The 14,291-nt window shown below is 41.9% G+C and overlaps 1 protein-coding gene across 1 annotated transcript in view; it reads left to right on the top strand.

The window, feature by feature from the left end:
* The window catches only part of DER1 (DERLIN-1), a 31,548-nt gene extending 24,971 nt beyond the window's left edge, over positions 1-6,577 (top strand). The window contains exons 2-7 of the mRNA XM_086529179.1: positions 1,244-1,379; positions 1,495-1,568; positions 5,559-5,652; positions 5,783-5,914; positions 6,000-6,160; positions 6,269-6,577. Of these exons, the coding sequence (XP_086385305.1) occupies positions 1,244-1,379; positions 1,495-1,568; positions 5,559-5,652; positions 5,783-5,914; positions 6,000-6,160; positions 6,269-6,383 (712 nt within the window). The 3' untranslated portion in view covers positions 6,384-6,577. The remainder of the gene's footprint in view (positions 1-1,243; positions 1,380-1,494; positions 1,569-5,558; positions 5,653-5,782; positions 5,915-5,999; positions 6,161-6,268) is intronic.
* The last annotated feature ends 7,714 nt before the right edge of the window (positions 6,578-14,291 follow it).

Here is a 14,291-nt window from a genome sequence, read left to right as displayed (position 1 = left end):
TGCCTCTTCTCGATCTGGTACCCTTGGAGGTCCGATATGATTGCTATGTCTTGGGACTACCATCACCGCCACAGGAACACTGTCTGTCCAAGAGCATATGGACCATGGTGCAGTCGGCTACGACCTTATGGAAGGAAACTAACCCTAATTTTTGGTGCAAGTTTCAGGATGGAAAGTCAGTCGACTTTTCAAGCTCGACTGATGTCAAGATTGCTTTTCAAGTTTGAATGTGTTTGAGAACTTATTTAGTGATCCTGTTTGGAATTTGTTTGAAATGGATGGTATTTGTTTTGAACCTGTCTTGGTGCCGATTTGAACTGTTTGACTCTGGTTTAAATACTGGTTTCAATGCTTGGTGATTTACTCCCGGGTGGAGTAGTGAGAAATGTTGTTTTGGTATTGTTTGAACCTCGGAACGACGCAAACGGGATGTCTAGGGAGCATTTTGTTGTATGCTTGAAAACCTCGGAACGACTTAGACGGGATGTTTGGGGAGCGTTTCGTTGTATGTTGGAAAACCTCCGAACGACGCAGACGGGATGTATGGGGAGTGTTTGGTTGTATGCTTAAACCTCCAAGCGACGCAGGCTGCGATCTGGGGAGCGTTTGGTTGTACTAGTTCTCTAAATTTATGGCCCGGACCTTTTTAGGTTATTTGCAAGGGAAGTGACGAGGTAGTCATTGAGTAGCTTCATACCGCAAACCGTTGTCTCATGGGAGTGCTTAGCGGCGTTGTTCGTTGCGTCTTGTAACATGCATATGTGAGCATATGTGAGCATTTGTGTTGTATTGTGATGTACTCCTTATTGGATGAGATTCTTCTAGGAAGCCAACGACCCAGGAAATCAAGAGCTCCGATTTGGAATGAGAAAACTGATTGTCCCTCTTAGACTTTATCTTATTTCCGTTCGTTTTAATTTGTACCTTGACATTGTATCAAATTCATCAGGATTGTACCGGTTTGGTCTCATAGGTCATTTTGGCCGTTTTTAGACGCTTAATATAACATTTCATTCCATTTCATTTCTCTGTCTCTATGTGCATAGTCAATCTTATGCAAAGGTTTATCAAGCACAAAGGTAGTTTTTTGTATATGAACCACTTCGTACATAAATGTTTGTGTTTTTTGAGTCATGCTTTTTTTTGAATAAGCAGATGTGATTATCGTTTGTGACTGAAAAACATGCACATTTGGGTGAAATGGGCTGAGTAGTTAAACTTTCATTTATTGGGTGTTTTACAGCTATTACAAATCGTTACCCCCTGTGAGCAAGGCTTATGGCACTACATGCTTTCTTACCACTCTGGGATATCAGCTGGGCCTAATCAACGTATATCTCCTTTTGATGGATTATGAGAAGGTTCTTTACAAGTTCCAGGTGTGTTTTTCTGCACCTACAGAGGAATTTGTCAATGGTTGTTTTTTCCACAATGACGAGTGCTCAAAACAGCTGTTAGAAAGTTCTTATCAATGGTCTTGTTCTTCTTGTGTAGGTTTGGCGCTTGTTAACAAACTTTCTGTTTCTCGGTCCATTTTCCATCAATTTTGGAATAAGACTCTTGATGATGTAAGGCCACTTCATTTCTTGGGAGTCGTTAGTTCATCATTTAAGGGTGTGGTGCTCGGTCTTTTGCCTAATTACTGTGTAGAATGTTGATGAATGAGTGCATAAGTGACCATTGGCTGTGTACAAATATAGATTAACAAAGCTCATGCTCCACAAAACATCATTTAAAAGTCTTTAAGCTAAAATTGTAGATTATCATTCTTGTATTAGCATTTGTATTGTTCTGTGGTTATTGAAGGTACTGGATAATTTAGCTGAAGCAGCAACTTTGAAACTTTATTTCGTTTCTGAGTTTCCAGAACTACGGCCTGTGGTCTCTGTTCGAACTTAGTTTTGGTTCTCAACTGGTATCTAGGTTTGGTTTCCAATTCTTGTCCAGACAGCCCTCTCTCAAGAATGCGCTTCCCTCCTAGAATTGTCTTATGAGAATATTCTGCCCATTACCGTTTTCCCTTTGTAACTCATACATTGGGAAACCACTACTTTGGATTTTGTCAAGGCTTAGCTCTCATTCTCCGGGCCATGCGTTGGTTGATAAGTGAGCACTGAGGAATAAGTCTGGCTTATTCTGCCTCTTTTTTCAATCTCTTTGCTAATCGTCTCAGATTTGAGTTGATGCTGTACTGATTTGGACCAGAATTGCCACTTCTCTGCTCAACTATGTTCATTTTATGTGAAGTAATATGAAGGGTATTGCCAAGGTCACTTTGGCCTTTTGAAGAGGTTAATATAACATTTCATTTCTCTCTCTCTCTCTCTCTCTCTCTCTCTCTCTCTCTCTCTCTCTCTCTCTCTCTCTCTCTCGTGTATTCTCCTCTACGCTTCCGCATTATCGACTTTGACATTGTATCAGAGCTTTGTGCTTGGTGATCATTGGAGGATTTGCACGCCAAGAGGAAAGGATTGAAGAAGTATTAACCTCGCAAAGAAGGGCAGCTGCGTTTTTGTCTAGAGGATCGACGCTTTTCCATCGCCCTAGCATTTTGAAACGCAGGCAGGAAGGGGGATCTCCATCAGCAATTGAAGGGCGGCACATTTGGACAATCGGCGTGTCTATTAGCGTTTTGAAACGCAGCCAACAGGGACGGGGAGAAGTAAGCAACGTCTTCAAAACACATGCAGCTCTACAGATCCGATTCGTAAGCGTCTCGAGATGCAGTGGTGACACATCTCCTTTGGCAGCCCTCTCATTGCCTTCTTGTTCACTGTTTGCCAAGCAGCATTTTGAAACGCTGCCAGGCAATGCACGAGATTTTGGCCAGCGTTTTTCAGGGCATCTCGAAAGGCTGCGATGTTGTGAAGGTCACACTTGCTAATTGGTGAAGAATTGCATTTCAAAACGCAGCATGCAATGGACAGTTTTGGAGCTTGTTTTTTTTTCCATGCCAATTAAATGGCTATTGAAACGTTGCAGGCAATGTTTCCATTTGCATTTTGATATGCTAAGGGAAGAACCGATTTACCGGTTTTGGACTTGCAATGGCATTTTGAAAGAAATGGAAATGCAAGGCCGAAAGAGCTGTAAAGGCATAAGCAAGGGCTTGTTTCCTCGTAGCTCCGGCATCAACAACAACAATGATAAACCAATGGCTATGAAAAGTGGATTGTACAACACCCAGTTAGTGGCCTATGCACGGGCAAAGTTCTCAAGGAAGCCATCAATTTGTTTGGCTCGAGATTGTGAAGCCAAAAGCAAATGCATGAGTTCGCTAGAGGACAAAGGCAAAGGCAAGCTTGACAAGGATGGCAATACGAGTGCTCAATTAGCTGCCTCGGCACCTACGAGGTCCAACAACCATTGTTATGAAAGTGACAAGAGGCTTTGTTTGGATCGGGAATACGAAGCCAACGGCAAACGGAGGAACTCACAAGAAGACGAAGGCAAGGGCAAGCTGGGCAGAGATAACGGTGATAAAGATTTGACAAAGGAGATTGGCATGGCACATGTGGTGGCGGCCACAGTTGCCGCAACTAGCTTCAGCCAGAGAGGGGCTTGCGAGCGGCAGAGAGGGGCAAAGTGAAGCTCCCTACAAGTAATTTGGACCCTTGTGTTGTAGTTCAAGTTATTGATGTTTGAACCTGTGGGTCGGAGTTCAAGGCACATGCATCTGGCAAGGAACCAATCAGACGTATCTAAAACACTATAGATGAGTGCACCAATCCATTGTTGTTGGCGAGATTATTGACAAGATGTGTTTCAAAGTTCATTGTCTGGAAAGTCTTGACGTGATGTGTTCACAATTCACGAATGGGGATTCTTGGACGTAGTGTGATCTATAGTTCAATTTTCCAAAAGGCAACCGATGTTCAAGATGGAATTCTTCTAAGGTAAAAGGTTGAGGGTAGCATAATCGAGGTGAATCCAGTATCCTGGTATCCTGGCCAGTGCTGGGGTGTCCATGGTAGCTTCTTCATCGACTTGGTCTCACTATTTATGTCCACTATGAGTTGCAGAGCTGTTGTCAAAGTTGTGGCATCTCAAGTGAGCTGCCCAATGTGATCCCAATATTTATTTTGGCTTTAGGTATTTATTTATTTTGGCTTTAGGTATTTATTTTACTTGATTGTCAAACTCTGGATAGGGCAATTTGCTAAGATGACTATATAAGTACACCTAGCCCCCGAATCATCAATTCATTGCCAAGGTTGGTTCAGCAGTCTCTCTCTCTCTCTCTCTCTCTCTCTCTCTCTCTCTCTCTCTCGTATTCTCCCTCTCTCTCTCTCTCTCTCTCTCTCTCTCTCTCTCTCTCTCTCTCTCTCTCGCTCTCTCGCTCTCGTATTCTCCCCATTGCTCTAGGCTTCCGCATCGTCGACTTTGATAAACCATGCGCTATGTTTGTGTGTGAGAAAGAGAGAGAGTTCTGCTTGTGTTTTTCTTTTCTGCTGATTATGTTTGCCTGTCTGTTGCATGCAATTGGTTTTCTTGTTTGCCAGTATGTGCCTGCTCTTGCTGTGCGTTTGATTGCATGTTTGCATGCGTGGTCATGTGGGTATGTGTATGGCTGTTTGTGCTTGTTTTGTTTCATTTTGTTTTCTTCTGTTTGATGGGCAGTTCGGTTGTGTCTATCCTTGGGGGTGCAGTAGCTGGGTGGACCCCGTCTCTTCCTTGCTGCAGTTCTTTCCATCACCTATTCAGATTTTGTTACAGACTGCAGTGCCACTGGCACACATTGTTTGGGATCTAGGGAAGGAGCAGTGGCCTCCACATCAAGATTCGGGATGTTTTGTTGAGTTTACACAACAAACATTTGACGTCACATCCTCATTAGACATGATCCCTTTCCTCTTGGCATGACGTTTACAATATTGGCTTGATTAGAAGCGAAGTCTCATGCTTTTCTATCTGGGTTTCTGGGTTTTGTGCATATGTCCACATTTGACTGGTGTGATTGGGGATGATTCAGGTTTACCACCTGTTGATAACATGGCATGCTAATGATGTGGCAGCAGTGATGACATGGCTGATGATGTGGTAGCAGTGCTGAGGTGGCAGCTATGCAGATGCTTTTGGCATAGCTGTTCGAAGCAGAAGCTTTTTAGCCATATGCTGTTGTTGCAACTGGAGTTGCTTCTGGGCGTTGTGTGCGCGTGCACATGCGGTGGGGCGTAGCATATATTGATACCTAGTTGTACAGTCAATTTTGGGCACTGATGAAGTTGGTCATTTCTATGCAAGATGGAGTTGATGAATTTAGTATGGAAGAGTCTATAACGTATACTTTCCTTTTAACATGATTCTTGGCTCTCCCTGGCTATGAAAATTTGCCTCCTATTAGTGTTGGTAAGATCTTCAATTTTACCATTTGTAGGAAAAATAATTATTGAATTTTAAAGTTGCTTGGTTTTCTTTTGCCATTTTATTTGGGCGTGCCTGCAGAGCATCTTCGTTTGTATCATCTGTAGGAAAAGTGAGTATTAAAGCTTTAAAGTTGCTTGCGTTATATTTGGCTGTGAGTTATATTTGGCTGCCTTATTTGCTCTTGCCTGCAGAGCAAGATATGGTGTACAACTTGAGCAAGGAACCTTCCAAGGAAGGACAGCTGATTTTCTTTGGATGATGCTGTTCTCTATGTTTACTTTATTGGTGAGTACAGTTTTCCCTACGAGCTTGCTTGTAGACGTTCCAAAAGCTTCTCTCTTTAAACTATCTATCCAACTCCCACATGGAAGTGGTCTCCTTGGTATACTGACTGGGCTCATCAATAATTTTTCAGGGGATTGGGTTGATTATACCACCTCTTCGGCAACCGATTATGGGCCCCTCACTGGTTTTCATGCTCTTATACTTGTGGAGCAGAGAGTATGCTAGTGCACGAATTAACATCATGGGCCTTTTCACAGTACAGGTTGGTTCGTTTTTGACATCCCTACCAGCTAAAAACTATCCAACAGGTTTTATTGTCTAACACAATTTGGAGCTCTTGTTGACAGGGCTTCTACTTACCCTGGGTCATGCTTTTGCTTAACGTTATCTTTGGTTCACCCCTCGTGACGGACTTGATGGGCATCATTGTGGGACATGTCTACTACTTTCTCACAGTTTTACATCCTCGTAACAGAGGGCGTAACTTCCTGAAAACCCCCTTATGGGTGTATCCTTAACGTGTGTTGTATTCGGATTTTCTGTTTGGAGGCATTCTCTTATTTCTCTTTGTTCAAGGATGCCCTCTTTCAGGTGTTTCTTTGACATTCTATCACAGACACAAGCTTACTTTAAGGTTGCTAAATGTCGTACCCCAAGTGGGTGTTCAAGCCCCGCCTCAGCCAGCCAGTAGGGGGACTGCTTTCACAGGTAGGAGTTACCGGCTCCAGTAAACATGAACGAAAAGATTTTTGATCATGGAGGTCAGCCTTGATTACATTCAAAGTTCAGTCTCAAAGAGCATCTAAACTCCAATATGTACACATCCCTTTTTAACCAAAAAGTCCCTTGTGGGGCAATTTTGTAGCTTTTGATTATACCTTCAACAATTAGAGCAAGTCAGGGCTACTTTTTGAGTTGGGGGGCTTACGTGTGGTGCCCACTTTGTTATCATTAAATGAGCTACTTATTCAGTAAAAATTTGTATGATACATAAAAAGAGGAGCTCTTATTGGAGTACTTGTAACAATATCCTATTTCTTTTTCGCCATCGAAGGATGGCTCAGTCTCTATCTGCTTTGTGTAGTCTTTTTGGAACAAGGTACAATTGTGCCATGAAAATTGAGCTTGTTTATGAATTCATTAGCAATGGTTGCCACTGATTCTGTTTTAGGTGTTTAATGTGCAATCAAAGGAACTCCCTTCATGTGGATGGTTAGCATTGTATATAATGATTTGAGATAGCTAATTTGAGCGAACACAATTTAAGGACGGGGGTTTCAGGGACTGTTCAAAATAGGGCCAAGTAGGATGTTAGTGTCTCTTGTAATGTCATTTTGAAGCTGATGTGGTTTGTGCAAGCTCCAGCTTTGCCAATAGCTAGACATGTTCTCTCTCTCTCTTCAAAGAGCCCAGATTTACCCTCGCCTTACTTTCACAATAGAAGTAGCCAAACTTGAAAATAGTATTGATTACACATCATGTAGTCATGGATAATTAAGTTGAACCTATTGGTGACTTTATGCCACAAATAGAGGTAGTGATACACATAATTGAATGGTCATTAGTTGTCTAACGAAGGGCTTGTCAAGAATCTCCTTGTAGTTGGGGTCCTTGTCAAACAGGTATGCATGTATTCAACCCCACAACTCGTGATAACAATGTTCGTCTTTTTCATGGTTTCCATATACCAATTGGGAGTATCATTCATGTCTTTCACAGCTTGCTTACCGCATTTTCCCCCCATCGTTTTAGTAGCTATGCTAATACTAGCTTCATGTCTAGTATAGCCATAGCTTTGATGAAGGAAACCTTGTTGATGGGGACAAGTTTAAATTTGGTACATTTTAAATTTTTAGGCACAATTATCCAGGTTGTGTTTGGTACAAAACCCAACACATATCTTCAATTGTGAGACCTCTCCCCGTAAGGTTGATCTTGCCTTTAGTAAGTTAGCTAAACGGGATCATGCATGTCATTAGCGGAAACACCAAGGCTTATAGAGTGTGAGGGTGTTGGGATTGCTAAGGGGATGGGCAATACATCCTTTATCATCTTACTCCCACATAAGCAAGGAATGTGTTCATGTTAAAGAGCTACCAATTTTTTCATGTGGTACTTTGAAGTTGAAACTATTGAAAAGGATGATGGCACTAGTTCCCCACCCTTGTGCAACGTGTACCTTATCTCTTCCCACATTTGTGTAAAATTTTCATCTAGCCTTTTGGCCTCTATTAGTTCACTTGGTTCAAGGATAACATTGTGTACCCCTTGACCAGTGTCTAGCACAAGCATATTGATTGATCTTGATAATTTATTTGCCTTGGAGATAGTTTGTAGGCAATTGAAAGCAATTGTGGATCATGTCCTAAGAAGGATGAAAGCAAAGCCATAGGTTCTATCTACTTCTCACAAATATAGTCTCATTACCCACGAGGTAATAGTGGCACTATTGTTGATCCCACTAGCCTTGTCCAAGCCAAGATTATGTGAATCCAAAAGAGCATCTCAATAACATTCATCAAAAGTAAAATGCCAGATTTTTTGCTTGACAATTGTAACAATTTGATCACACTCTTTCTCAATGCACTCAATAAGACCATAACCATGTCTTCATCATCAGCTTGTGGTTGATGCATAGAGTTGGGTGAATAAACTCTTGAGCCTATTCATAGACCCCAGAGGTATTCACTTTTCACCATCATGACATCGTACAAGTCCATCTTCAATGAGACCTTGACATGCTTTCCCTTGCTTCAAAGTTCCTCTCTTAAACAAATTTCATATGCCATGCTACTTGTTAAATAGGCAAAGGGAATTTGGGCCTATAAGAACCAGTTCTTGGGCTACTAAAACAAAAAATCAAGAAGGGACTGGTGAACACCTATAAGATGACTCAGCAAGGGTGATTGTGTTCAAAGATGCTTTAGTTCAAGACAATGATTGCATGCAATGTATAAAGCATTTTCTTGATACATGTGAATGCCTAGATGGCCTCACGAAGGGCCAAAAACAATGGCCGGTTTGTCAAGCCACTATGTATATATTGATAAATAATGACATGTATTGCAAGGGTAAGCATCAAGTGTTGAGAAGGTTCTCTCTTTCAAGTAACATCAAGGAGATCCTTACAAGTTGTGATAAAGGTGTCTATGGTGGACACTTTGCGTTAGAGATCACTAGCACAAAAGTTTTGCAAGCTTGCTTAGTTTACTATGCCTAGATGTATCAGTAGTCACTAGGAATAATTTGTACACCAAGTTTTGTTGAAGGGGCGATTGTTGGGGTCAGCCCAAACTTAGGCGGCCAATTAACATGTGAACATTGTAATGTTTATATATAATGCCTAAAAAATGAATACAAACTCTTTTTTTTTGCTCCAATCCTACCTTATCTTATCTCTCTCTGTCTCTCATTTGTGATCGTTCTCCTCTCGTCTGTGAGAGAAGCAATTTGCTTCTCCTTTGTGCTCTACAAAAGGCATACCCATATACTAAGCCTGTGAGCAGCGACAATGTTCTAGGAGCATACCCCAAAATAGTTGTTATGATGAGGAGTGCAAATGAGACAAGAGCCTGACTTCAGAGGGAGGTACTTATAGGAGGCATCACTCATAGGCAGTCATGGATTGCTTCTCGACGTTTGGTGGAACAGAAGAAGAAGGCATTTCTAGCTCGATTAGAGCAAGATTTATACCATCTGTTTTTTAGCAGGATTCAAATGAGGCATGGAGACTCTTCCATGGGCATTCACCCCACTTGTCATTACTTCTACGGAGGTATTGGGTCAGTATGCATCATCTCTCTATACAGTCTCTTTTGGATCCGCCATAGCCATGCCCACACACATGTGCTTTCTTACCGTCGAGATGGTAAAGAAGGCTATTGATAGCATGAGGACCAAGAGAGCATATGATCACGATGGCCTATTAGCAAAGCATTTTATACATGCCAGAGGTCTGCTTGCAAAGCTTCTAGCAATGATGTTCAACCATGCCATGTGTGAGAGTCTACCTGATACTTGGAGTTTGTCTACTATCGTACCTATCTCCAAGTCAGTAGACTACCATACTATCATGATTGGACACCTATTGGCACGGTTGTTTGCATCCATCTTTGAGAAGCAGCTGAGTAGATGGGCAGAGAGAGAGGGTGTATAGGCAACAGGATAGGCAGGTTTCAGGAGAGGTTTCTCTACTCTTGATCATATTCTGACACTCATAGTCATTATTGAGGAGGGGAGATCACATGGGAGATGGCTCTATTTGTGCTTTGTGGATTTCCACAAAGCCTTCCATACAGTGCCCATAGCTAGATTGATGTGCAGACTGCAGGAGATGGGTGTACCCACATAGTTGATTTGTGAGATCATGGCTATACAGGTCAATGGTGGGGCATGTACGCACTACAAAGGGGATTCTTTATTTGATCACTCTGTTAAGTATGGAGCCTGATTTACTCCTTGTAATTTTGTCTCAAAAACGCACATTTGTAAGGCCCCCATTATGTGGAGAAGCCATCGTGCGTAAGAAAAATCACTCGCCGAAAAACCAAAAATTCACGCCCTCGCCAAAATATTCCCTCTTCGTCGAAATATTATAGTCGGACAACGGCTGGAAATTGACTAAAAAATGGTCGATCAATTGGCCGGTGGCAGTATCTGTGGTGGACGGATGGAAGTCTTTGGCCGGTGGCCAATTTCTAGGCAGACTTGTCTTCTCAAGGGCGGCCACACATGGGCGCATGGGAGAATTCAACTCGGACTTGTCTACACAAGGGCGGCTACACACGGCTGCCTTTCATGAGAGAATGTAGTCCTTTTGACCTATAAAAGGAGGCCTCTTCTACACACAAAAGACATTGTGAAGTTGATGAAACAATGTGTGTGTGAGGTGGTGAGAGTGAAGCAAGGCGAGACTTCCATTAAGGGTATAATCCCTTTGTAACCTACTTCTAGTTTGAAGTATTAAAGCCATTGAGTGGTTGCTTTCGCGTGGACATAGTCCACATTGGGTGAACCACGTATATCATGTTTGCTCTCTCTCTCTCTCTCTCTCTCTCTCGATATATATATATATATATATATATATATATATATATATATATATAATATCTCATGTTTGAAAATTATCTATCTCCATTAAGTAAACTACTCTAATATCTACTTAGCTACGTCCTATTTTCTAACACACTCAACTATCGGGGTGAAACACGGGTACCTGCTATCTCCTACACTATTTGATATGTATGTGGATGAGGTTTCTAATAACATTGAGAGGGATGGTGATAGAGGAGCACATTTGGCAGGGACATGGATGCCACTATTGTTATATGTTGATGATATTGTGTTGATTTTTGACTCCCCAGAGGGGATGCAGCATCACTTAGATGCTTTGTACACATTTGCTCATGATAGTGGATTGTCTGTTAACATGGGAAAACCAAGGTTATGGTGTTTAATACCACACCACAGTGGGTCAAGAGGTCGGCACCCGCATTTACATATGGCCAAGAGACAGTGGAGTATATAGATGCATACACCTATCTTGGGGTGGTCTTCACTAGACCGGTGTTTTCTTTGAGGAGAGCAATAGAGACTAGACTGGTGAGAGCTTATGCAGACTTGGGAGGTTTGGAGAGGATGTGTTTGCAAGTTCAGTTTCTGGAAACTCGAACAAAGCTCTATTTTTTTGACACTCTAGTGGCTTCAGCTATGCTTTACAGGGTTCAGATTTGGGGACCTTTAATGGACCATCATGGCAGATATGGTAGCACTGATGGATGGAGATGTATGGAGAGCCCTTTTGTCTCTATGATCTCTCGAATGATTCAGGCTAAGGCCTCAGTGCCACATGAGATTATTCGAGCCGAGGATCTAGCTGCCTCTCCTCTCATGGGCGAGGCACTTACTAGATTAGTATCCTTCATGCATAGTTTATGGATCTCCCCACAGAAAAATATGATTGGCTAGCCCTTGAGTCATCTCGACAGCTAGCGCTATGGGGGGATACAACATGTTGTTATGGGCAGATGACATCATAATTTCAGTCACATGATTTCAGCATGGATAGATTGCCTCCGTTCTAGTACTCCTTGGATGCACCCTCCCTATCTCTCACATGGACGGAGGTCACTAGACTCATACATCAGGATCTGATTCACCTAGATACTAGGAGCACATGGATATAGTCGACACAGGAGTTGGACACGAAGATGGTTCTCCAACTAACAGAGGATGGATATGTGATCAGACCGGCCTATATGGAAACTCATTTATCCGATGTGCTATTGGTCAGATGCGCATATCATCACATCAATTAGAGATTGAGACTGGAAGATTTTGATAAGTACCAACAGAGGCCAATTTTTGCCAATTGTGTCATATAGAGCCAGAGATAGAGTTACATCACATTTCTCATTGTCCGGTATACTATGAGATATGAGGCCGCTTTCATTGTCTATTCAGAGAGGGCTTTGGAGTGTTGGCTAGGGTCATGAGATATCAGGATCAGAGATGCCTCAGGCTGTTTTTGCTAGAGCTAGATAGACATAGAGAGAGTCTCTTCAGGAGATCAAGCAGTGGAAGACATTTATAGAGAGAGATCACCGACTTCTTTATAGCAAGGACTTAGCAATTGGATGAGAAAGCTTCACATAAGACTTCAGAGTCAATCTATACCAGAGGTCTATTAGTTGACAGAGCCATTGAGCTCGAGAGAGCTAGACGCTCATGTCTACAAGGGCAACCACGACATCGATGGAGGCTCCATCAAAGGATCATGACTATTCTAGCACAACATGGGAGATATCCAGTACGACTATTTACAAAGGTGAACATTGATGATGTGAACATTGATGATGTGAACTATTTACAGAGGTGAACATTGATGATGCTCTTCAGTGCAATCGATGCAATACTTTCTCAAAAATTGCCCGGCATCCTTGGGTGATGATGATGATGATGATGATTTTAGTTTTTCGCTTAGATCCACCAAACTTGTATCCGTTTGGTCTCATAGGTCATTTTGTCCTTTTGAAGACGTTTAATATAACATTCATTTCATCTCATCTCATCTTATCTCCTCTCTCTCTCTCTCTCTCTCTCTCTCTCTCTCTCTCTCTCTCTCTCTCTCTCTCTCTCTCTCTCTCTCTCTCTCTCTCTCTCTCTCTCTATGTGTGTGTGTGTGTGTGTGTGCGCGCGCGCCCGTCAACACCAACACCAACACCAAGTTTAAAGCTTCAAAGCTTAATCTCTCTCATAAGAAACCTCAAAAGATTTAACACATACCTAACTCCCCAAGAAGACTCTTTACACCACCGATCAAGCACTGCCCCTTTCCTCCAAAGTTTCCTTCTCATATGCGTGAAAGAATAGCTAGTGTACCCTTACATCCTTTGAAATGATACTTTTTGAGCCCCTCAAAAGACAACCAGTGTCTACCTCATCATTCACAACTATAACTCTTATGCACCTTGGGAAACCCCAACAATGATAACCTTCATCTATTTAAGTGGATGCTTAAGAGATTGTAAACTGCTTTGATGAAACCTAAGAGGTCAAGACGCATTGGCCACAATATTTTTCAATCTCTTCCCCCCCCCCCCCCCAACCAAAAAAAAAACAAAACCCTTTTCCTTTGTGAAAAGTTTTGCATGCTGAATTTTACTTTTACTAAGTTGCACCCTTGACACTAAGAATGGCATATTGGATAATGACACCTCCTAAAAGGATGGTAGACTCAATACCAACGAAGGTAGGTAAGCATGCCTTGGTTAAGGGTGGCAAGAGCCTTGCATGACTAGCAAACAAATGGTTTGAATGTACATATGGGGAAGAAAGGGGTGGTAATACCAACCAATTAGGTAGGGTTTCTAGGAACAATCAGACCTCAAGAATTATTCTCTACTAAACCCACAAAGCAAGTATGAAGAGAACTCAGGGTATTGAATATCTTCCAAATGATAACATTGGATTTAAATCAATAGCTGCTAGTTTGACACTGGAGCATCAACAACGTATATTTCCAACATTGGATTTATATCAGCAGCTACTAGTTTGACACTCAAGCATCAGCAACATAGATTTCCAACTCATTTCGCATAGAGTCAGGAAGGGACCAAGGAATTGGCTACCCCAAATCAGATGAAGCAACAATCAACATTTCAAAAGAGGAACAGATGAGCTAGAAAAATTCAAAGAAGAAAAATATGTATTCACATGGCACCATACAGATGTAAAGGAGATAGACCCTGTTGTGTGTCACACAAGATTCCATTGAAGTTCATTAACATAGTAATTATGCAGTTAAATAACAATTTTTCCATTGGGCACCATCAATCAACTACTCACTATCCTCAAAGTAATTGTTAGGCTGAGAGCTCTAATAAGACTCTCAAACGCATTCTCACCACAATAGTGCAAACCAAAGGGACGGCCTAGGATACCTGTCTGCGAGCAACACTCTAGGCATTTAGGATAGCTTTTAAGGTAGCCACATAGAAAATAAAATACATTCATATAGCAGGAAAGCCACATCAAGAGTCACCTAAGCATCAAAGTACGCTCCCCGTATCAACCACTTTCATTAACCACTTCTTTCCATCATTATTATGCCATTACTAGTGCTAGTGTGTATAATGTTA

Source organism: Adiantum capillus-veneris, chromosome 14 (genome assembly GCF_014529385.1).
Source record: "Adiantum capillus-veneris isolate H3 chromosome 14, ASM1452938v2, whole genome shotgun sequence".
NCBI classification, from domain to species: Eukaryota; Viridiplantae; Streptophyta; class Polypodiopsida; order Polypodiales; family Pteridaceae; genus Adiantum; species Adiantum capillus-veneris.
This window is presented reverse-complemented; position numbering and strand designations above follow the sequence as displayed.